Source organism: Phacochoerus africanus, chromosome 10 (genome assembly GCF_016906955.1).
Source record: "Phacochoerus africanus isolate WHEZ1 chromosome 10, ROS_Pafr_v1, whole genome shotgun sequence".
Lineage (NCBI taxonomy): Eukaryota > Metazoa > Chordata > Mammalia > Artiodactyla > Suidae > Phacochoerus > Phacochoerus africanus.
In genome coordinates this window covers 3280610-3305345 of record NC_062553.1, presented here as the reverse complement: position 1 = coordinate 3305345, position 24736 = coordinate 3280610, and the positions used below count along the sequence as shown (strand labels likewise).

Genomic DNA, 24736 nt, shown 5'->3' with positions numbered 1-24736 from the left:
TGCTGTGGAGCTCACGTTGTGGTTCAGTGTGTTAAGAACCCAACTAGTATCCATGAAGTTGCAGGTTTGATCCCTGGCCTCGCTTAGTGGATTAAGGATCCGATGTTGCCGTGAGCTGGGGTGTAGGTCACAGACTCGGCTCGGATCTGCTGTTGCTGTGGCTCTGGTGTAGGCTGACAGCTGTAGCTCTGATTTGACCCCTGGCCTGGGAACCTCCATATGCCCATCTGACCTGCAGAAAGAGGCTTTTGGAGGTCCGAGCCCCGGGAGGGAGCAGGTGGAAAATCTTTATGGGGGAAGGGGCATCAGGAGAGACTGAAATGAGCTCCGCAGCTGTGGAGAAGCCTCTGTTTCCCACACGAACCATCCGAAGGGGAGCAGGGCGGGCTGTGCCCGGTGTGCTGGGAAGTGAAGTGACAGCGTTTGTTTAGAGCGGCCACCTGTGATGGAAGAAGCGTAGCCTGAGCAGGGTTCCCTCCAAGTTCATGTCCACCCAGAACCTGGGAGTGTGGCCTTTTTTAGCAACGGGGCCTTTGCAGACGTGATCCAGTCCAGAGAAGGTGATGCTGGAGCAGGTGGGCCAGACCCAGGGACCGGGGTCTTTGAGCAGGTGATGCTGGAGCTGAGACTCGATCCGGCGTTGCTGTGGCTGTGGTGTAGGCCTGCAGCTGCAGCTCTGATTCGACCCCTAACCTGGGAACCTCCATATGCCACAGGTGTGGCCCTAAAAAGACAAAAATAAATACATAAACATTGAATTAAATGTTGTGATAATTAACCCACTGTCACGGATAGCCAGTTCACTGTGGCCTGGTTCGTGCTAAGTCTGCTATGCTTTCATTCTTCCAGTCGCCCCTGCCATGGGAATCCCTGTCTTCCTCTCACAGGGGAGGAAACAGGCTCAGAAACATGAAGGCATTTGCCCGAGGTTGCACAGCTCACAGGTGCAAAGGAGGGCAGAAGCCCGGCCCGTGGGCCTCCAGAGCCTGCGGCGTGCCCAGCTGTGGGCTGTGCGTCCCACGAGCAGCGTGGCCCCCGGACTCCCAGGCCGTCATCGGTGCCTCCATCCTGCAGCGCGCGCCGTCAGAGTGGCTGGGCTTGGGGACGGAGGAGTAAATGTTAACGGGGCTCTGCACACAGTGTCATTTCCCTGTCCCTTGGAGGGGGCAGAGAGAGGTCAGGGTCCGCCAGCATGTGCTCGGAGCTTCCCGGCCCGTGGGCTCTGGGCCGAAACCAGTGGGAGCTCGGCGGCCTAAAGCAGCACCCCAAGGAGAGGGCGCCCAGGACTCACCAGGGTCAGAGAGCAAATTCACAGCCGGATCCCGAGGGCCGGGGCCGGGCCAAGACGCTGTCTTTCCAGCAGCCTCCAGGTGCTGCCAATACTGGTCCCGAGTTTGCTAACTGAGTGGCCTTGGAAAGGGCGCCGTTTAAGGATGTATGTTGGTTTCATGCCCTTCTGGCTCCATCTCGAATTCCTGATGCTGTCTGAACAAGGAGCCCCACTTGGCCTTTTTTTGCTGAGCCGGGCAAATTCGACCCGGGACTCGTGCAGCAGATGGGCGGGCCTTTAGTCCGACGAATCCTTCAACTATTTCTCTTCAACCTGCTGTCCTCTGTGTTTGAGATGCCCAGCCTTGTGGGCCCCCAGAATCCGGCTCAGGTGCCATATGTCTTCCCCAGAATAGGAAGCAGCGAAAACACACCATTTAAAATAGCCTGGTTCCCGATTTGGGAGAACAGTCTGCAACCTCCTCTCTTTGCGATGCCAATTGAGTTGTCTCCTTGCTCCAGTAACGCTTTCCTTGTCAGCCGATTTTTCTACCCCATCTTTCCTGCCTTATTCGTCTCAGTCTGGGACCAAAAATAGCCCACCACCCAGATTGCCGGCCCCTGGCCAGAAGCACTTCCTCAGGTTCTGTCTCCTTCCGCCTTGGCGCCACCATGGGCAGGGCCTTGGCCATAACCCAGGGCTGTCACAGAGAGGTGACCCTGTACCCAGAGCCCTCACCTGTGTGGGAATGCCAACACCCGTTTATCGAGAACGTGGCACCTACTCGGTACCAGGTCCCGTGCACTGGGCTGGAGATATGGGAATGATGAGGACCTGGACCTTCCAGGCAGGTACCAGATGCTGGGGGAAGGGGCAGAGGAGGGATGAGAGAAACTCTGTTGGAGGATGTGTATCATGGAGGGCTTCCCGGAGGAGGTGACCTTCGAAATGGGCTTCGACAGTGAAGCAGAGTTTGACAGGCAGATAAAAAGGGAGAGGGTGGCCCATCATTAAAAATGAAACAGGAGTTCCTGTTGTGTCTCAACAGTAATGAACCCAAATAGTATCCATGAAGATGTGGGTTCAATTCCTGGCCTCGCTCAGTGGGTTAAGGATCTGGTGTTGCCACAGATGTGGCTCGGATCTGGGGTTGCTGTGGCTATGGTGTAGGCTTAGCTGCAGCTCCGAATTGACCCCTGGCCTGGGAACTTCCATGTGCTATGGGTGCGGCCCTAAAAAAAGACAAAAAAAAGAAACAGGCTAAACTCACGTTGGGAGCCTCTGCAAGGCAAGGACCCCCAAAGTAAATGAGAAACATTCAGCTTTGAGAAGTTGCTCAGAATCCAGGACAGAGAAAATTTCATAGAAGCCGTTTGAATTTTATCACACATGGATCTTATGCCATTTTTAAAATTTTAAAATCTGATTATGAATTACCAGTGATGAGGTTGGGTGTCTTGGTCCTGCTGTGCCTTCCAGCCACAGGCAGCAGTATTCGCCAAAGTGGTCAGAACGTGAAGGGTTTCAGCAGCACCCCCCACCCCCCCACCTCTGGTTACACTGACCTCTCTGCCTGAGACTCCCTCCCCTGAGTCTGGATCAAATTTCCATTCCTTACTTGGGGCTCATCTGGGTGTCACCTCCTCCAGGAAGCCCTCCTTTTTGTTCTGCACCTGAGTACTCTTTCCCTGCTGGGCTGCTCCCTTGAAGCCTGGACATCCCTAAATCTTGGCAGCTGTGGAAGAGTGAATACATGAATGAATGAATGAATGAGCCTTCATTGATGTGTGAAACTTTGAGGGGTGAAGAGGAATAATTGCATGAGATTATTTATGACTTCTGCTCCCCCGCCCCCTGCTACTTAGGCATCCCCTGGGGATGCTTCCCTCCCAGAGGAGAAGAGCAAACAGCTCCCTCGGGAGTCACCGTCGGAGCTGGCATTGCTCATTTGTTCACACATGCGTGTGAGCCCGCGTGCATCCAGCACCCGGGTTAACTGACTATGGGGTGGGGGCCCGGCCCATGCTGGGTGCCACGGGGCACCAACGGGGTCAGGTCCCTACCCCCCATGATCATGGGACACAGGCCACAGTAAATACGTAAGCAGTTGCATTGTAGGAACGCTGTGGAAAACGCATCAGGAGAAAAGTCCTCCAAGAGGGGAAATTTGGACTTCCCTGGCCAGGCGGCCCAGAGACACGGGGCATGTGTGTCACCGCCCTGGGGCGGGGCAGGGAGCCCGGCCGGGAGCTGATACCGAATGAACCCCCGCTGTAGCCGGTGCAGTGCTGAAGAAGCCTTGGTGATGTGTTTCCATTTTCCTGACCATCCAGGGAAGCTCGGGGCCATGGAGAACCTTTAGAAGTTGGAGCACCATGAGGTTAGGTCAGAGGAAACGTGGGAACCCCAAAGTGGGCTCAGTAGCCAGGGCTAGAGCTGTTTGGACCACAAAATAAGAAAAGGGTTCTCAAAATACAACTCCACGCAGAAATGAAATGTTCATGGCTACATAGGATTATAAATACATGATTGAATACGCGAATAAATGGGGGCGACAGAGCTCCCACGCGGAGTTCTGTGTAAGCCCTGCAGCCCTTCGCCCTCCAGCAGGGCCTCCTCCACCCCACTGCCCAGGTGTGGGCTGAGCGCAGTGACTTCCTCCCCAGGGACAGGCTGGAAGCCCCAAGGAAAAGGAGTTCCTGGGGGGGATCTTGGCCAGCGCCCCCGGCCAGCGAGGGCGGCATCGTTGGTGACAGGCCATGTCCACATCCTGTGCCCGGGTGTGCTTTTCCCCTTGAAACCTGTAACCCCGGCATCAGCATGAGAAACAAATCAGACACGCCCACAGGGAGAGGCACAAAATACCCACCCATCCTCCAGACGGCCAAGGTCACGTCGAAAGCGAGGGAGGTGGGAGAAGCTGTCACAGCCCAGAGGAGCCTGAAAGAACCAGGACCACTCAGCGCCCCGTGGGAACTTGGAATGGGAGAAGACGGCCGTGGAAAACCGGTGAAATGTAGCGTGTGTTTTAGGAACAGGAATGTGCCGATGGCGGGATGTCACCGCAGGCTGTTGACAACAGAGCAAGTGGGTGTTGGCACGTGGGGACTCTGTGCTACCTTGGCGACTTCTCTGTAACTCCAAAACCATTCTGAGCTAAAGGGTTTATGTAAAAATTTCAAAAGAATCCTCCTACCCCCAGCACTTAAAACCAACCGCTATGAACCTTCCCCTGGGTTTCTTCCTCTTTTTTTTTGTTTTGTTTTGTCTTTTTAGGGCTGCAGGAGGTTCCCAGGCTAGGGGGTCGAATCAGAGCTGTAGCCGCTGGCCCACCCCACAGCCACAGCCGCCCCAGATCCGAGCCGCGTCTGTGACCTACCCCACAGCTCACGGCAACACCGGATCCTGAATGCACTGAGCGCGGCCCGGGATCAAGCCTGTGTCCTCAGGGAGGCACATGCAGTTTGTTCCCACTGATCCACCAGGGGACGCCTCCGTTCTGCTTTTCCAAATGGGCTGTAACATTGTGTTCATTTCACAGTTGTTCATCGTGGCTCGATATTTGTTTTATGATGAAACGATCACCAGAAAAAGTCCAGTTGGCGTCTGTCCCCGTAGAGGGTTTCAGATTTTCTTTCGTGTGATGAGACCTTTTAAGATCTATGCTCGCAGCACCTTGCAGATATGCAGACCGTGTTACGATTCTGCTCGCCGGGCCATGCGTCCCACCCCCGGCTCCTTTGTTCTCGGACCGATGTTTGTGCTTTCAACCCCCTTCGCCCGGTTTGCCCGCCCTCTGTCCCGCACCAGTTGCTTCTCTGTGCTTATGCGCTTGGCTTTTTCCCCCTTTTTCCTCTAAGGGTCTGCATACGAGTGCGATCCGGGGGTGTCTGCTTCCTCTGTCTGCCTTCTCTCGCTTGGCGACATGCCCCTCACGCCCATGCCTGTTGTCACAAGCCATCCATTTTGTCGCACGTGGCCAGTTTCGTTCTGCTGTGGCTGAGTTAGGATGCTCCCATCCTCCTTTCTATGCGTTTTTCTACTGACGAAATTGTAGTTACTTTTATACACTCACTTGATATACTTCCTTATAATTTTGTCAGAGTGCAATGTACAGAAATTGGCCTTGTTTTTTCCCTGAGTGCATGAGTCACTTGTCCCTGAACATTCTCTGTCAACACCTGTACGTGCGCCCCGGCTCCCCTACCCGCCCCCCGTTTTCCTGTGTGTAAACCACAGCACGAGGAACGTCTCCAAGCACCTTTGTCCAGCTTTCGGGGGATCAGAGCCCCCGGGGAACCAGACTCCCCGCCCGTCCGTTTGCTGGGATCGGAAGGGTTTTGCCAGAGAGGAGAGACGTGGCCACACCTGGATGCTTGTTACCGTGTCACCAGAAAAAAAGGAAACACTGGGTTATCGCTGGTTTATGCAGGAGACAGGCGTTTTGTGCAGCTCACTGATTTATGTTGCATGTGCTTAATTGTCTCCTGAGAAGAATGTTGGTGGAGGGGAGGCCGTGGCGGGGGTGTCTCGCTGTCCCACCCCCTCCCTGGGAAAGCCGTGCTCATCTCATGCAGCTCCAGCCTGGGCTCCCCCGAGCATGTGGCTAAGGGGAGGCTGGGCTCATGCCCCGGGCCCTGCCCTGCCTGGCTCTGTGACTGCAGCACTTTGCCCACCTGCTCCGTGCCCCAGGCAGAGGTGACGACCGCGTGATGGCAGGCACCTTGTGGAGTTCCAACGAGGACAAGCTGGTCACACTCGCATCAGGCTTTCATGGTGCGCCCACCGGGTGCCTGGCACCCTGTCATTTCCCGATCAAGGAGCTGAGGCCCAGAGGGCATTTGGTCACAGATCGTGGGATTGGAACTGGGGTATCCGGAGACCGAGGGGGTGCCGCCAGCACACAGTGCTTGTTCATGCCCTCCTGCCCTTTATTCCCTCACTCGTCCCTGTGCCCGCATGCATTCATTCATTCCCTCATTTGTTGACGGGTGGAGTGCCCAGGCCCTCTGGGGGTGAGGCTGCGAGGGGATCAGTGGTGGCCTCCATGACATGGCCCCTGTCCCAACAGGGCCACCGTCCCTGGGGAGGAGGCCACTTCCTTGGAAGGTGGTAGGGGTGTGGGGGGCGCGTCCTGGGTCCCTGGCAGCTTGGGCGGAGGGAGTGTGCTGAGGAGGAGGCAGAGGGCCCGGTGCGGGAGTGGACCACACTGGCCACGGCCAGAGCACACGGGGAGGCTGGGAGGGAGGCCGGTCCAGGAAGGGCGTGGGACTCCTTGGGGCTGAGGAGCCGTGGCAGTTTTGGGTCGGTGTGTGGGAGAGCCGCCCAGCTTCCTGTGGGGTTGAGGTGGGAGGCCGGGCAGCTATGGGGGCAGCCGCGCGGCTGGAGGCCCATCCACACCCGGTCCTGAGTCCTGTCACTGTCTCAGCCCAGCCAGCTGGTCGGCCTCCTGTGGCACCAGGGACGGAAGAGCCCCCGGTGCCCCTCCGAGGGGTCCGATCATTCCACTGAGTGGCCACAGGGCTGCCCTCTTCTGACCCTTGGCCAACATTTCCTGGCCTTTCTGTGACACAGGGGACACTCCAGCAGGGCTTGGACCTGTGTGAACAGGGAACTGGAGGGAAGCCAATCCAGCAGGGCTCACAGCCCGGCTCCCCGAGCAGGACGTGGCCGCCACCCTTGTGGTGTCCCCAGGTGCGTCGGGGTCCTGGGGCGGCCCCGCAAAGCCCCACGAATGGGGCTTCGAAACATGGGAACCTCTTATCTTCATTCTGGAGGCCGCGCGTCTCGAGCCAGGTGTCAGAGGGCGGGTTCCATCTGGGGGCCGAGGGGGAGCCCCTCCCAGGCCCCCTCCTGGCTTCTGGTGGCTCCCAGCCCTTGGCTTGTGGCCACACCACCTGCTCTTCAGCCCACGTCCCTGTGTGTCTGTCTCCCCTGCTCTGATAGGGATGCCAGTCGCTGGGCTTATTAGGGCCCCTAAATCCAGGACGATGACATCCTGGATTGTTGACTTAGTTACGCCCGCCTGGACCCTGTTTCCAGGGACGGTTGCACTCACAGGGCTGGGGATTAGGACGTGGAAATCGCTGCTGGGGGGCCCACAACCCACCACAGTGAGGGCCCCTGGGGGGTCTGGGGAATTGACCCTCTGCGTCTCCAGTCCCGCCCCCGGCTGCCGCACGCGTCCCAGGGCAGCCGCGCTGGCTCAGGCCCTCTGTCTGGTGGCAGCTCCGCCCACTGTCCTGCTTCGTTTCCTCGGGGCACAGCTGCCCCTCAGGCTGTGGCCGAGGTCCGCCCTGCGGACCGGCTCCTTGGCAGCAGAAACCTTGACCTTCCGCTCAAGGTCAGAGTCTGGGCCTTGCAGGTGCAGGGCCCGGGGCAGGGTGTGGAGCGAGCGTCGTCGGGGGTGGGCGCCGGGCTGGGGTCGGCCTGACGCCCCCGCCTGTGTTTCAGATCATCCTCGTGAGCTCCTCGCTCAGCGACCGGGACCAGAGCCTGTTCCTCAGCACGGACGAGGGCGCCACCTTCCAGAAGCAGCTGGCTCCCTTCTCCGTGGAGACGCTCCTCTTCCACCCGCGGCAGGAGGACAAGGTGCTGGCCTACACCAGGGAGGGCAAGGTGAGCGGACCCGGGGACGTACGGGAGCCGGGGGACGCACGGGAGCTGGCCCTTTCCACCCCTGGGACCCGGGAGCCCCGGGCGGTAGGGGAGGACCCGGGCCCCTGACCTCCTCCTCCCGGGGCCACGTGGTCACGCTTCCGGAGAACCGGGTGCGTGGGGGTGGAGGTGAGGCCGGCGCTTGGCCCAAATGGGCACGTGGGAGGACGATGGAAAGTGGAGAGTTATGAGAGGGCCCTCCACTCTGACTCCCCTCTCTGCACACCAGCCACAGGGCCTTTGGCCACTTCCAGAACATTCTACAAGGCCTCCTAGGCCCTTCCTGCAGCCTGGAAGCCTCTTCCTCCTTTACCGGGAAGGGTGACTCCTCCTGCAGATCCCAAACCAGCATGCCCTGTCCTGGGGACTGTGCTGCAGGGCCCCGCGGGAGCCCAAGACACCGTGATGGGGGCCCTCTCCAGGGCCAGAGTGGGGTAGGAGAGACCCGGGCAGAGGGACTGGTGCAGGGGCCAGCGGAGGAGGGGCTGCCTGGCTGGAGGAAAGGCCAGCATGGGCTCCTGGGGTCGCTGTAAGAGGTGGCCACCGGCCTGATGGCCTAAAACATCAGGAATTCATCCTCTCACGGTTTTGGAGGCCAGAAATCCAAAATCATTTTCATGGGGCCAAAAGCGAGACGTCTGCAGGGATGGGGGTTGTGGGGATCGTATTCCCTCTGGCAGCTCGGGGCTGGCCCCTCCCTTGCCTTTCCCAAGTTCTGGAATTCTGCGGCTGGTGAATGAGTCACTCCAATCTTCAAAGGCAGTATTTGGCCATGTGTGTGTATGTGCGCGCGCGTGTGCACGTGCATTTAAGAGAAAGAGGGAGAGGGAGAGGGTTCCCTCTGCCCCATGTGGATAATCCAGGGTGACCTTCCCATCTCAAGCTCTTTCCTGAGTCATGCCTGCAAAGTCCTTCTCTGCCCCAGAGGTTATGATTGCAGACAGGTTCCAGGGATTAAGCCGTGGGTATCTTTGGGGGCCTTTTTTAGCCGACCACCCTGCCCGGTAGAAGACATGGTCCCCAGAGCCGTAGGCCAGGGCTGAGGAGGAGGAGGCGGGCCCTGGAGACAGTAACTCAGCTCCTACAGACTGCCATTGTGAGGACAGAGGGCAGGAGGGCTGGTGCCCGACTCCCTCTCCTCCCGCAGCTCCGCTCTTCCACCCCTGCCTCCATGGCCAGATCCCACCGGAAGCCAGACAGAAGGGGTCTGCAGAGGCTGTCTACACAGCTGGCCCCAGGCTCAGAGGATGGTGGAAGGTGAAGCATGGGTCTGGAGCAGATGGAAGCCGTGCAGATCAGGGCCTCCTCTGCAACCCCCCAGCCTCCCTGGGGCCCACTCGTTCCAGTGCCTCCCATTCCCAGGTGGGACCACAATGTGTATTATGTATTTGTGCCATTATTATATATTTGTAAATGTATATTTGCGATTATTGTCTGCACCCTCCACATTCACTTGGGGTAAGATCTTTGAGGGTAGGGGCTATGCCTGTTTTTTTCACCATTTTACCTCAAGTTCCTGGCTGAAAATATTGAATGGACAGTGGAAGAATGGTGGATGGATGGGTGGATGGATGGTGGATGGATGGTGGATGGGTGGATGATGGATGATGGATGGATGGATGGATGGATGGATGGGTGATGGATGGATGGATGGATAATGGAGGATTGGATGGATGATGGATGGTGGATGGATGATGGATGGGTGATGGATGGATGGATGAGGATGGTGGATGGATGGATGGATGGATGGGTGGGTGAGGATGGATGGATGGATGATGGATGGGGATGGATGGATGGATGGATGGATGGATGGGTGATGGATGGATGGATGGATAATGGATGGATGGATGGATGATGGATGGTGGATGGATGGATGGATGGGTGATGGATGGATGGTGGATGATGGATGGTGGATGGATGGATGATGGATGGGTGGGTGATGGATGGATGGATGGATGGGTGATGGATGGATGGATGGGTGGATGATGGATGGATGGTGGATGGATGGATGGATGGGTGATGGATGGATGGATGGATGATGGATGGATGGATGGATGGATGGATGATGGATGGTGGATGGATGGATGGATGGGTGATGGATGGATGATGGATGGTGGATGGGTGGATGATGGATGGTGGATGGATGGATGGATGGGTGATGGATGGATGGATGGATGGTGGATGGTGGATGGGTGGATGATGGATGGTGATGGATGGATGGATGGTAGGTGGATGGATGAATGATGGGTGGATGGATGATGGATGGATGGTGGGTAGATGGATGGTAGACATGGATGGATGGGAGTTTGATGGATGAATGAATGAATGAATTTCTACCAGTATGGATCACCCAGGTCAGGGACCTCCAAATGTGGATTCCTGGCTGGCCTGAGGCGTGGCTCTCTACGGGACCTGACCTCCTTGCAGGTCCTCACTCAGTGTGTCTGCTTTGACCCAGAGTACATCACATCCACTCACACCACTGACCAAATCACGTCTCGTGCCAAGGTCTGGTCCTCGAGGACTGACGGGTGTCCCTGACATCCCCCGGCCTCCCGGGCTGTGTCTGCTCGGGTGCCTTCCTCTGGACAGCGTGTGCTTCTGGGTATTAATAGCGCTGCTTTCCCTTCCATGTAATTAGACCAGAGCACAGTCACGGAGGCTTACTTTCCCGCAGAAGTCGACTGCATGGCAATTGCTCTCTAATTTATGGTGCCCTGAAAAATTAATGGAGCTGAAATCTCAGTTACTTTCTGTGGTTCTTTCTTGCGACTATCAGGAAAGAAGAAAGGCTTAGTCGTGGTTGTAAAAGGAGTGAGGAATCTGAGGACATTCATAACAATGCCAGCAGGGCTGGAGGGGTTTTAGGCTTTGTGGGTTTCCCAGCTCGTTAAATCCCAAGAAGCAGGGTGGCGTGCTCAGACCACGCTGATTTTGATTCCAACAGACCTGGTGTGTTGAGCAGGCACCTGCCACTGTAATGCTGAGTAACACGCAGCCCCCCCCCCCCGCCCCCGTGGCTCACAGCAGCACTTCCTGTGTCTGGGAGGCAGTGGGGGTTCTGTTGGGCTCGGCTGGGACTGGCCAGACGTGGCTCCTGGCACAGCTCAGGTTGCTTATTCTGGAGCCGGTGGTTACTTGGGGACATGGGGACATGCTATTCTCATGATGGAGGGCAGAGGGAACCACACGAGGACTTTTTTTCCCCTGCTTTTTAGGGCTGAACCCAAAGCATATGGAAACTCCCAGGCTAGGGGTTGAATCGGAGCTGTAGCTGCAGACCTATGCCACAGCCACAGCAACGCCAGATCCTTAGCTCACTGAGCTGGAGCAGGGCCAGGGATCGAACCCACATCCTCATGGATACTAGTTGGGTTCGTTACCGCTGAGCCACCACGGAGAACTCCAGAAATTTACTTTTTTTTTTTTTTGTCTTTTTAGGGCCACACCCATGGCATATGGAAGTTCCCAGGCTAGGGATCGAATCAGAGTGGCAACTGCTGGCCTACACCACAGCCACGCCAGATCGAAGCCGAGTCTCCGACTGACACCACAGCTCACGGCCAGGTGAGCGTGGCCAGGGGTTGAACCTGCATCTTCATGGGTACTAGTTGGGTTCGTTACCCCTGAGCCACAGCAGGGAACTCTGAAAAGTTTACTTTTCATACAACTTCAGAACAACCAAAGGGAACCACGTAGGAGAAAAAGACAAATGAACCCCCACAGTCCTCCAGCCCAGAGGAGGCTGTGCTGGCACTTATCCAGGCTGAAGAGGAGGGCAGCTGCTGTCCAGAGGGTGGCAGGTGGGGGGCGCTCTCATTAGAAGGGGTGAGTGAGGGGGCTGTGAGGACCAGTGGGCGGCTGGGCGGCCCCGCGGGCCCGCGAGATGCAACGCGCCGGCCTTTTCACTCTGAGCTCAGACTTCAGAATTGGAAAGAAACTGGGCTTCTCTTAAGTAGAGAACAGTTTTGTGAGCAGTGAGATTCTTATACGCAGAGAGGGTCCTTTTTGCTCTGACCATTGTGCCTGGCAGGGCTCTGGGCGGGAACAAGACCCCACTCGATATTTTAGGCAGGAAAAGGATTTATCTGGGTGATTGGTGCTCTCTAAACTGGGTAGGTGGGGGTGGGGGGCTTCAGGCCAGACACCCAAGTGTCTGGGAAGCTGGCCCAGCAGGAGAAGGCGGGGGATTGGGAGCTCCCCCTGGGGTTCCCAAGGTCAAGAACATGCCACTCGCAGTGGTTAACGAATCTGACTAGGAACCATGAGGTTGCAGGTTCGATCCCTGGCCTTGCTCAGTGGGTTAAAGTTGCCGTGAGCTGTGGTGTAGGTCGCAACGTGGCTCAGATCCCGCGTTGCTGTGGCTCTGGTGTAGGCTGGTGGCTCTAGCTCCGATTCGACCCCTAGCCTGGGAACCTCCATATGCCATGGGAGTGGCCCTAGAAAAGGCAAAAAGACAAACAAAACAAAACAAAACATGCCACTGAGGCCAGGGGTCCAGGCATCTGAAATGACCACTGCTGCAGCCCATGCTGCCTGGGTACGACCACAAAGCCAGCGATTGGACACTGAGAGGCAGGGTCCAGCTGCTGCCTCCACCACCGCTGCCCCTCCACCCTCCAGAGCTGGAGGACGGATGCCAGGCACATCCTATGGCCTTGCTGCCCTGCAGAAATGCCCAAGGCAGCAGGAAATCGGCTCCATGGCACTTACACCTCCCAAGCCTTACACAAGCACATCATCCTGACCCAGAGGTGTCGCTGCAAGGGAGTCTGAGCAGTGGTAGATCTCAGCTTTCCAGCCTCTGCAGCCCGACCAGGCCTCCTACAGCAAGGGAGGAAAGGCTGTGGAGCTCCAGCCATCACACCCACCTGCCATCAAAGCCACGTGCCACGGCTGTGTCTCTAATAACTGTGCGAGCCCTTCCTTCTGACCACATCCTCCTCCTCTTCCTTCCTTTCTCCCCCGTTCTGACGTCCGGTCATTTTACCTTTATGTCAGAGAGGCGAGTGAGTGCTGCTCCACTCATTTCATTCATTCATTTCATTTCATTTCATCTCATCTCATCTCATTTCATTTTTTGGCCGCACCTGCACCACACCTGGGGCAATTCAGATCCTTTAACCTACTGTGTAGAGGAAGCCACCTTCCCCAGGGCGTCACTGTGTGGTTTTAGCTTCGGTAACTAAGACGTCCCTGGTGTGTTTATTCTTGTTTGTTTGCCAGTGTTTGTCTTTTATTAAGCAGAAATGTTCTATTTCTGCAGCAATTGATTTGCATTATAAAATCGCCTTATGAGAGCAAATTGGAAAGGCTTCAGAACGTTCTGGGGCAGGTGTCATAAACGCACGTGTGTCAGCAGTCGTGTCCTCCGTTAATCCAGAGGCTTTGTGACCTGGCTGCTGACACTGATGGCTGCAGACTGGTTGCCTGAGGAGGTGAGCTGTGCCCTCCCATTGGGGTAAAGGGAGGCCTCCCCGAGAGACAAGAGATGCCCAGGTGGCGAGAGGCAGGAGGAGCCTGTGCCAGGCAGAGGGAACAGCATGTGCAGAGGCCTAGAGGCGAGAGAGGAAAAGGTGCGTCCGGAAAAGAGTTGAATCCAGCTGGAGCCTGGGCTTGGGGAAGCTGGGGAAGAGGCACTGGTTCTCAGTGGGCAGGGTTTGGGGAGCCCTGGAGGAGCCGCCAGGGCGGGGCCCTGGCATCGAGTGACAGAGACACAGGCTCTCAGCCTCGCTCCTGGGAGGGGTGGGGGGGCTGCTCCTGACATTTTCCGCCTGGGCAGGTGGGGGTCTGTAGTTTCCAGGGCCTCTGTCTGCAAGCAGGGAAGAAGGCTGGGACACCCAGGGACAATGTGGGCGGGAGCAGGGCTGACGGATCATGAGGCCAGGGCGGTGTGTTATGCTCACCTCTGGGCTCCGCCTCGACCTGCAGCCCTGCCTGCGGGGAGCCTGCGTGCCGAGGTCCCCGTGGGGGTCCGTCTGGGCTCCCGAGTACGATTGTTCTATGAGCCTCACTGCTCCAGAGGAGCTCTCTAGGGCTTTTAGGACTTTCGGCATCACTGCGGTATCTTGTAATCCCCTAAGACGGCCCCGCCTGGGTCCACGGGATCCAGCAGGGGACCAGGTGGGTGGCCGGGGTGGGGTGGGGTGGGGAAGGGGTGCTGGAGGAAGTGAGGGGTGGGCACCTCCTGGATGAGGGAGGGCGGGAGGAGCGGGTACTGAGACGAGAGGAGGGGGAGGGGAGAGGAGATGGAGGCGGGCGGAGGCCAGAGGCTAAAGGACTCGAGGCCATCAGGACGACGTGGGACCTGGGCCCCTCGTCGGGAAGAGAATCAGGTCAGGAGCTTGGTAGAGCGAGTCCGACACAGCCGCTGGGGACCCGGGACCTTGGACCAGGAGAAGCTTCGTTCATTCCTCCAGGGAGTAGTTCAGAGGGCCTACTGTGTGCCCGCACTGGAGCTGGGGTACATGTGAGCACACCAGACCAAACCCCCTGCCCCCGGCATCCTCTCTAGATGAGGCGTGAGGCAGTAAAGAAACATTACACCCAGGCCGGCTGAGCCAGCACAAGGGCTCCTGGAGAGGAGGGAGCTGGGGGTGAGGGGGCGGCCCAGGGGCTCGATCCCCTTGGTAGAAGAATCTGGAATGCAGGGCTTGAACCAGTCCCTAGAAACCAGGTACAAACAGGTAGAGGTGGGCGGGGGCACAAGGGAGTGGGAGGGGCCCAGGTGCCGCACGTCCAGCGGAGGGAAGCATGGCAGGCTGGTTCTTTCCGGCCTCCTGGCCCTGAGCCCAGCTCTTGACCTCAGGGCCTAGGTTCTAAGCCTCACTCTGCAGCACCAGGGCCTCTGAGCAAGTGGCCTCAGCAACGGCCTGACCCAGAGTGACTGTAGACTGAGTCTTAAATTGACTGAGGACAAGGAAGAGCCTTCCAGCCCGAGGAAAGGCAGGCGCAGGTGCTCAGAGGACCCCGTAGAGACACATTAGCACCATATCTGTGAATGAGCCCAGAGCCCCAGTGACCAGAGTGCAGAGCATGTGGGCTGGGGGTGGGTGGAGCAGGACGGCCGCAGGAGGGAGGCCTGGGCAGCCCCAGGGGGGCCCGGGTCACCATCTAAGGATAGGCTTTGTCCTGAGGCCATGCACCCCTTGGGAGAGGGCAGTGACCTGCCCAGGTGTGTGTTGCAGGACGTCCCGTGGAGCTAGGGCTGGGCCGAGTCAGGGGGCTGCAGAGACGCAGGGGCTTACAGGGCTGTGACCAGGGAGGAGGGTGGGCGGGAGGCAGCTGTGCGTCAGATGGAGGGTGAATCGCAGAAGCCTGGTGACCCTTGGATGTGGCAGTGGGGAGGCGAGGACAGGGACCAAGGGGAGTTGCTGGCCTTGGGAGCTGGTGGTGACGGGCGGTGGGCAGGCCTGGGTGGGCTTGCAGAAGGATGCTGAGCACGAGGGACAGGGCAGCACAGGTTCGGTGCTTGCCGAGCCCGTTTCCTTCTGAGCTTCCACAAACCCTTCTTTGATACCAGCAGCAGTCACATTGGTGAAGTCACATGCTCTGCATGGCACAGGGCCCCGGAGGCGGGCGCACTGGAGTCGACACAGAAAGCCAGAAATATAATATGCTCCACGCGGGCTCTGGAGGCAGCGGATGCGGCTGCCGTCCTGGCAGCTATGGCTGAGATTGTCATTCCCCTTTCACGGGTGGGGAAACTGAGTCTGCTCCACCCGAGGCCGAGGGGCTGGCTTTGCCTTCCTTTCAAGGGCTGGGGATGGAAAGTGCTCTGTTTAACAGATTCATTCTAGTCTCGAGCTCAGAGGACTAAAGGAAGGGCCATTCAAACCACAGAGAATTCAGATCCAGCCTCGCACCTGCACAACCCGGGCAAGGTGCACAATTGGTCTGAACCGCGTTCTCCGTCTATGAAACAGGCGGATAAAGTGGGGTCTTGTATGGATGTCACGGGGACAGGCAGCCCTCCGCAAGCGTCTCCACTGTCATTGATATCAATCCTGGGAAGACACTGACGCATCCAGTGAGCGCTTAACTAGTGCAGCTGCTTGGCCGAGGGGACAATCCCACAACATTCCAGCAAGCAAGTGATCTGTGGCCTCACTCTGAAAATGGAGAGTCTGAGGAGTTCCCTGGTGACTCCGTGGGTTAAGGACTTGACGTTGTCACTGCTGTGGCTCAGGTTCAATCCCTGGCCCAAGAACTTCTGAATGCCATGGGTGCGGCCAGAAAGGAGAGTGGGGAATCTGAGGCTTAGAACAGCTTTGGCGTCTGTGCCCGGAAGCGCTGCTGTGCACAGCACAGTCTGCTAGACCCAGGCCTTCTGGACCCATGACCTCTGGGCCTCACACCAGGGGACATCATGGTGACAGGGCGACACAGCACCCAGTGGAGCCGGGTCTCCGCCTCTCCTTCCCTGCAGCCACGGCTTTCCCGCCTCTGTCCGGTTCCCACGCCCAGGAGTGAGAGGGGCTTGTCCCGCCCCCGGGCCGGGCCTGTAGGCAGCAAACTCGTTGATCTCTGCATTCCATTGTGTGATGCAAGATTCAGTGTGTGTGATGCTTTGTGGGTGCAAAGGGTCCCTGAAACCCCTGTGGCCCACCCCCCCAGGAGTGGTATGGATACTTTAGTGTCTCGTAGACCCACCCGCTGAGAGGGGAGGCGAGCCAAAGAAACCATGCAAAAAAACAAGCGATGTTGTCACTTGTTGTCACTTCTGTGGCACAGGTTCAATCCCTGGCCCAGGAACTTCCACGTGCCGTGGGAATGGACCAAAAAAAAAAAATGAAGATAATTGGGACAGAAGTTATAGAGCTGGGCGGGTGTCTCTGAGTCACCTGGCGGTCAGGAGCAACAGGTGCTGGAGGCAAATGAACAGGAGCAAAACCAAATGAGAATGAGAAGCAAAAGGGCAGAAACCGCGCCTGTTTCCCAGGGTGAGAAAGGGAGGCGCGGGCTGTGCCCCTGATAGGTGGCACACGGGACCCCCTTGACCCCCCCCCCACTGGGGAACTTCTGGAGGAGGATGTCACCCCATTTTATAGCAGGAAATCCAAGCCTTAACCTTGGTGACCACAGATGGGGAAGGCAGGATCTGAGCGTAGGTGTGCTGGGCTCACCCTTGGGATACAGGGTCCTGGGCTTCTGTGCTGCCGTTGGGGGATGGTGCAGCCACTCTGAGCCAGAGGAGGAGGCCAGACCCCCTCAGCAGGGTAGGGACCACTGGCCTCCCAAACAGAGCAGAGGGTCACCCGTGAGTGAGCTGCACTTCCTGCCTAAAACTCTACATGGGCTCCACCCCCCCGCACCCCCGAGGTAGTCACAGCTCTGCCCCTTCCTCAGCCTCCAGCTCTGACACTCACCCTCATGCCACCCAAAGCCAGCTTGTGGGGCCAGAACTGCTGTTTGCTGAGCACCCCCACACCCCTCCTGCTCTGGGACCTGCACTGGGGAGCTCCCACCCCCCTGGAATGGCCTCAGCCTTCTGAGCGCCTCGTCCTGCTCAGCAGCCTGGTGGTCTCGGGTAGGGCTGGCCACATACTTTGTGGGGCTCAGTACCAAATGGAAACATTTAAAAATCAGGACATACCCTTTTAACTTTCTTCTGCAGCCCCTCTCCATCGGTCAGCTAACGTGAGCTGTTAGCTTCACGTTCCCTGTGTACAGGGACACAGGCAGGACAGGTGCAGACCTCCAGGCCCCCGGAGCTCAGGAGTCAGCGTGCAGACACCCAACCCTGAACTTGGCAGCCCGAGCCCCACCCTAGGGTGATGGGTGGGCAGCCAAAGGCCTGTCCTGGGAGGTGGCAGGAAGTAGGGCTGCGGGAGCCGGGCTTTGAACCCCACACCAGCTCAGTGTTCCATCCCGCCTCACTCACAAAACTCCAGTTCAGAGGTAAAATTACTGGGTCCTTCAAGTCCGTGACCGAAGAGCGTTAAATCCCAAGCCTAGACCCCAGCCAGCCTGCAGAGGAGGCTCTGCTGCTTCCTGCAGCTCCTGCTCCTCCTCCCGAGTGCCCTCCCGCCGCCCCTCCTGGGGACATTCGGGTCCCTGCAGAGAGCCTGCTCTTGGACACACCTCCTCTGGGGACCTCGCTGCCTGGGGCTCTGCGCTCCTACCAGCTGGCCTGGGGTAGAGCACGGCTCTTTATGGAGCCCCTGCGCCTGACCTTCCGCCCCGGGAGGCCGGCCTGTCCCCACCTGGAGCCCAGGACCTGCCCCCAGCAGGTCCTTACCAGACAGGACAGGACCTGCCTCCCCTGGAGCCGCGGAAGCTCTCTGAAGAGGCTCCTTCCTCACATCGGAACCCCCTTTCCTCTCCTCTTTCTGCCCTAAAGCTCTACGTGTCTGCTGACCTGGGGAAGAAGTGGACGCTTCTGCAGGAGCGAGTGACCAAGGACCACGTGTTCTGGTGAGCGGGGACCCCAGCGAGGCCGCATCAGCGCCTGGGCCCCAACTCGGGGCTCCCCACCTCCTCCTCCCTGCCCAGCCCTGCCCTCCTCATGTGGGGGTGGGGGGCGCAGGGGGTCCTCTCCGCTCTGCTGGGGCCGCGCAGGAAACAGTTGAGAGTTGGGGCTCGGTGTCCCTCAGGCTACGTGTGCGCCCATGAACCAGCTGTGCCGCTTAAGACCCATGGATCGCTCTCTCCGAGCCTGTGTCCTGCGCAGTAGGGAGAAATGCCAAAACACGAAAGCTGGCACAGCATCCATCACGGGGGAAGCCCACCGCCCCTCCCCACTGACCCCCTCCTCTCTGCACTGATCCCCCTCCGCTCTGCACTCTAAGCCCCCTCCCCTCCCCACTGACCCCCCTCCCCTGTGCAGTGACCCCCCCTCCCCTCCGCAGTGACCCCCTCCCCTCTGCAGTGACCCCCTCCCTTCTGCAATGACCCCCCTCCCCTGTGCAGTGACCCCCTCCCCCTGCACTGACGTCCCTCCCCACTGACCCCCCTACCCTGCATAGTGACCCCCTCCCCTCTGCACTCACCTCCTCCCCTCCCATCCTGGTCCTGGCTCAGCCCCTGACGAACCGTCTGGCGGTGCAGCCCCCACCCCATGGCTCCCGCGTCTTGGCCCCTCTCCTGCCCCGTCCGGTGTGGGGCTTCCTCCTCATTTGTGTTCCCACCACAATCCGTTCACCGAGGGCCCTGGTCTCTGCACAGTGAGGACACTCTGGGGCTCGGGACGTGCTTGTTGGGTGAGCGAGGGAACGAGGCGCACGCGGAGGAGGAGACTCGGCCGAGGGCGGGCCGCGCGGCTCAGAGCCCGGCCAGCGTCCCTCTCTTTAAACTGCCCTTGGAGATTCGCACGGCGACACAGGCGCTCTTTCTACCAGAGGGCCTTTTCCTGAGTGTGCGCACATACACACACACACACACACGTGCACACACACATCCTTTCCCTTTCTCGTCTCATTTGGGCCGCGATCTACCGCCCGGGCCGCCCCTCCAGGCCGTGGACCTGCCTCCCCCGGGGACACACACCGCGGAAAGAACAACCCCCCACCCCCGCCCCCGGCTCCTTCTCTATCTTCCGTTTTCATAGTTTAAAGCTTCAGGGAAGTGTGGCTGGTTTGCAGCCTGAGGACCCTTCCTGCTGTACCGCAGCGCGATGCAGTTACACACACACACACATCCGCCCCTTTCAGGTGCTTCTCCCGCGTAGGCCGTCAGGAGGACTGGGCAGAGTTCCCCGTGCTGGGCAGCGGGCCCCGCTCCCAGTTGTCCCACCTACCGCAGGGTGCGTGTGCCAGTCCCAAAGGGCCAGGACCGAGTCTGCTGACCTAGGGCCGCAGGCTGCAGGGATGCCTGCGTCTCTGCTCCGGAACAGCGACCTGGGCGCACACCTTCAGCCGTGGGCAGAAGCCAGGCTCTCCCCACGGAGCTGCCCAGCCTCCTGGAGGGCCCGGGTCCTTCCTGGGAGACCTGAGCATGGCATCCATCCCAGGCCTTGTCATTGGTGTCAGCTGCTGACCCTGAGGACGCGCAAAGGTGGGGGGGTGGGCAGCAGGTGGGACTTCCAAGCTGGGCAGCCTGGGGAATTGGCAGGCTGGGGGGCTCTGCGGTGTACCCAGTCCTGGCTGAGTGGGGCTCTGGGGAGACCTCTCAGGCTATAGAGAGACACGGCTGCCGAAGATGAAAGGTAAGTTGGCGCTCATTGAAACAGGTTATCTCAGGTAAATCAAATTATTCCCCCCAAGTGCCCCAAAGCGTTCTGGGTTGTTCTGCACGAGGGGTAATCACGCCAGAGACTTGTCTGCCCGGGACCTGGGGTCTCCCTGGAGCATGGTGACAGCACAGGCTGGGCCCCTCTTGCAAGCCGTGGATAACGCCGTTCCGGCGGCGCTTCCAAGGTGCTCCCTATCGTGCGCTGGCGGGGGAATTGCCAAAGCCCTGTGTTCTTTCTGAGGCTCGGACCCTTAATGTTGTGAGATGCTTAAACAACACATGAGCTTGTTAGGGTGGCCTTGCGGGGCCACCCAAGGGCAGCCCTGGGCGGGGAGACCTGCTGTGTTCTGGGCCCATGATGGGCCCTGGTTCCTCGCCTCCCTGTTAGTCTCTCAACGGCACCAGAACAAAATCATAACAGCTGCCCAGCTGCCGCCACGTGGTGGATCCTGAGCGTTCTGTGGACCCAGACTCGGATCAAATGCATCATCTTATTAAATCTGTGCAGCAGCCCCTGAGCGCGTGAGCGAGGGAATGAGTGAGTCAGCGAATGGATGAGAGGGAGTGGATGAGGGTGGGAATGAATGAGTGAGTGAGTGAGTGATGAATGAGTCAGTGAATGAGCGGGAATGGACGAGGGAGGGAGGGAGGGAATGACTGAGTGAGGAATGAATGAGTGAAGGAGTGAGTGGGTGGGTGAGAGAAGGAATGAGTGAGTGGGAGAGGGAGGGGAGCCAGCGAGTAAGCTGGGGCGGTGTCCTCACCCTGTTACAGATGGTGGGCGGTCAAACGGAAACTGCCCCTGCCCAGCTGAGGACCCGTCAGCGGTCCCGGGAAGGGAACCATGTCTGTCTTTGCTCAGCAGAGAGGGAAATGTCAGACAGGGGACCCCTCCCCAGGAGCGGACAGCCGGTCCAGTCACAAACCTGAAACCCGCAGCTCCCCTTCCGTGGAGACGTCCTAGCTCAGAGCGAGGCGCTGGCCTCCACGCGGGAAGCATCCCTCTGCAGGGCTCCCCGCCCACCCCACCCCAAGAGCGTCTGCGGCTCAGACCCACTGTGGCTGTCCCCTGTCCCCCTGGAGGCGGGTTGAGGACCGAGGGGGGCCGGCTCCGGGCTGGGGGCTGGGGGTGATGGGGGCTGCGTGCTCTGCGGGGCATCCCATTGGCCTGAGGGGCTGTGGGGATGCCTGTCCTGGGCACTGAGTGTCCGTGGGAAGTGGCCTCTGCATCAGACTCTCAGTTCGCTCTTTGGCAAAGTGAATGTGCCTCATCAGCTCAGTGTCCCCTGAGGGTCGGCTTGGTGGATTTTTAAGAGTCATGTTGGCTGGCAGGTGGATTCTAACAGATGGAGTCAGCTCAGTACACCTGCGAGTGCCAGGTATCCCGCTTAGGAAGAGTGGAAAGAAGGTTTCAGAGTCCACGGACGGCACACGGCAGGGAGGTGACGTCACCCTAGGTTCCCTTCGGGTGGACGTGACGTCTTCTCGAAACTGCTGTGGATAGAGGCACAGATGCCCGGCAGACTCCAGGCCCTGCGAGGCCTCCGGGAGCAGGTGGGCTCTGGCCGAGGACGTCTTCTGACCCACAGAGCCAGGGGCCCCGCGTGGCTGCCTGGGGCTCGGGGACCACGCAGGCCCCGTGAGAAGGGCTTGTTCCCGCCGCCAACGTCAGCCGTTCTTTTCCAGGGCTGTGTCTGGGGTGGACGCCGACCCTGACTTGGTCCACGTGGAGGCCCAGGACTCGGGAGGAGGTAAGCCGGGAGCGTGGGGGAGCTCACCCCGCAGCCAGGCTCTGCTGCCCTTGTCCTTGGCGGCTGGCCCTGTGCAGGCAACCTCGCCGTGTTACGATGTGGCATCATTTTATTTTATTTTGTTTTATTGTCTTTTTTGCCATTTCTTGGGCCGCTCCCAGGGCATATGGATGTTCCCAGGCTAGGGGTCGCTAGGGGTCGAATCAGAGCTGTAGCGGGACGCCAGATCCACAGCAACACGGGATCCGAGCCATAGCAATGCGGGATCCGAGCCGCGTCTGTGACCTACACCAGAGCTCGTGGCAACGCAGATCCTTAGCCCACCGAGCAAGGCCAGGGATCGAACCCGCAGCCTCATCGTTCCTAGTTGGATTTGTTAACCACTGAGCCACAACAGGAACTCCCTGTGGCATCATTTTAAATGTGCTTATTTTCCAGCCGGGGATAAACTGAAGTCAAGGAGCTCCGCTCCAGTGCAAAGTCTATTAAGAGGGTGATTTGTTCTGGCCCCTGAGCCTGAGTTTCCCCATCTCTCAGCCCCCACACCCCGCGCTTGCTGAGTGCAGGGTGGGGCGGGGGCCTTTGATGGCTGCCCTCTCCAGTGGGGCAGGGGCTTCACAGCAGAGGTGCCCAGGGGCCTCAAACGCTATGAGAAAGGTCCTCTGTGCTCCTGAGGGAGGAGCATTGGTGGCAGAGCCATGGAAGGTTCTAGAACCTCAGAGCTGAGAGGATCTATAGATTGTGTCGGCATTCAGCAAACACTGGCTGAGTCCCCTGTGGGGCAGGCCTAGGGCTGACCCTGCTGGGGATGCCATCCTCTGGACACAAATCCAAAACTGTCCCAGGCTGCCTGCTGTGGGTGACACGGGGACTGACCCCAGCAGGGCTCAGTGCAGCAGAGGGCCGATGCCTGCGAGTTCCTGAGTCCAGCCAGGAGGAAGGACAGGCCCTGTCATCAGCTGGGGACGTTGTTTTCACCTGGCGGTGATTCCGCACAGCCCACCTTCCCGAGCCCGGCAGCTGTGAGACACATGTGAAGACCCCCCAGGACTGAGCAGTGTCCTTTCCACAGGAGACACCCCCGGCTCTCCCCTCCCCCAACTCCAGCCACCCCAGGTGTCCCGTTAGAACCCAGTCCAGCCCAGCTGGGTGGCCCAGCATCAGGACCTGTAGGACCCAGCCCACTCTCCACCCCTGCGTACCCTCCTGCCAGCCTGAGCTACAGTCCACTCCTCAGGTCACCTTGCACCTGTCAGCACCCCTGCAGGAAGGCCTCTCCCCACTCGCCCATCCCGAGCTTCTTTCTTGGGCCACCTGCGCCCCCTTCTCTGGGCTCCACAGGACCCGGGCTGCCCTGTCACAGTGTGCACACTCCCGCGGGCACGGAGTTCTTGGGGACAGGGTGGGGCCTGATTAGTTCGCCTCTTGTCCCCAGAAGAGCCACCACATGAATAAATCCATAGCCAGATGCCAGTCGCCCTGAGCAGATGCCAGGACACTGAGCAAACATTGTGGGACCCCGTGGCCACAACCGGTGCCACGGGCACACGGACGCTAGCTGCCCTGTTACACGGTGTCACCACTGCCCATCTCTCTGCCTCTCCCCAGAGAGCAGCAGCTAGTGGCTCATCAGGGCCAGCATCCAGCTCCCTTCTCAGCTCTGTGCTCAGAAACTCGCCTTGGCAGCGCGGGAATGGCCATCGTGGGGTGGTTTCCACCATGGAAATTGGCAAGAGAGCTGTAGGTCAGCATCCTCCCTGCCCCCACACAACACTCAGCGCCTGGCAGGTGGCCTTCGTTGGCAGTGGAGCTGGACGAGGGAGGCTGGCCTGTGGGCAGGTGGCCTTCGTTGGCAGTGGAGCTGGACGAGGGAGGCTGGCCGCAGTGAGCTGAGTGACGGGATGATGCATGAATGAGGCAGGCGAGTGAGCAAATGAATGAACAAGTAGGTGAGGAGATGGTTCACGGAGTCCAGCCGGGGCCAGCCTGCGTGGTGCGTCCAGCCAGGCAAGCCCACGACAGGAAATTCGGTGTAAACACACAGTGTGACCGGGCCATTCCGCAGGGAGAGGGCCGTGGCTCAGGAGGGCGCGGGCCGCGGCGCGGCTGGCGAATTACATGCCTCCTGTGTACACCACCTCCCGGGATCCACAACCGCTCTTTGAGGTGGGCGGCGTCCAGCCTCAGTTTCTGCATCTGGAGGATGGGGCCAGGGAAGGGTGGTCCTGGAGATGAAAAGCACTCCTCGCAGTAGAGCGCCTGGCACAGAGCCGCCCTCGCTCAGCAGCAGGTGTAATCAGAGGACACGCCCTTCCCACTCAAACCCACAAAGAAAACCCGCAGAAGGGCATCGGAACGCAGAGCGAGCCGCGGACAGTCAGCTTTTAATCACGTCCAAGGCCGCGCTGTGTCTGCCTCCCTCTCCCCTCAAGGTCCGGATGTTTGCGATTTCACTTGCGAGGGGCTCTCATCTCCCGCAGGTTTTCGGTACGTCACCTGTCAGATCCACAACTGCTCCGCAAAGATGCTGACGGCACCGTTCTCAGGCCCCATTGACCACGGTTCCCTGACTGTGCAGGACGATTACATCTTCTTTAAGGTGAGGTTGCTTCTGGGGCCCTTGGAAATCGGTGCTCGGGGAGAGGTGGCGTAGAAGCCCCTGGTGGGGGGGAGTGGAATCACTCAGGCAGGAGGCAATCACACGGCTCTTTTATTTCCAAGCGCTGCTTCCTTCAGTCCCCCTGCCCCTGTGGCGGTGGCTGCAGGCGGCCCCGACCCCAGGAGGCCAGATCCTGGGTGCAGGGCTGCTGCCTGCCCCTCCTCCCCTTCCACCCGCCAGGAACCTTGCACAGCCTGAGGCCTCCAAAGCCCAGACCTGTTTTGTTCC

At 59.1% G+C, this 24736-nt stretch overlaps 1 protein-coding gene across 4 annotated transcripts in view; it reads left to right on the top strand.

The window, feature by feature from the left end:
* SORCS2 (sortilin related VPS10 domain containing receptor 2) overlaps positions 1–24736 on the top strand; it is a 463077-nt gene that overhangs the window by 367623 nt on the left and 70718 nt on the right. For all 4 annotated transcript variants that reach the window (XM_047798311.1, XM_047798308.1, XM_047798310.1 and 1 more), the window contains exons 4-7: positions 7724–7888; positions 18270–18343; positions 21785–21849; positions 24330–24448. In XM_047798311.1, coding sequence (XP_047654267.1) covers positions 7724–7888; positions 18270–18343; positions 21785–21849; positions 24330–24448 — 423 coding nt within the window. The remainder of the gene's footprint in view (positions 1–7723; positions 7889–18269; positions 18344–21784; positions 21850–24329; positions 24449–24736) is intronic.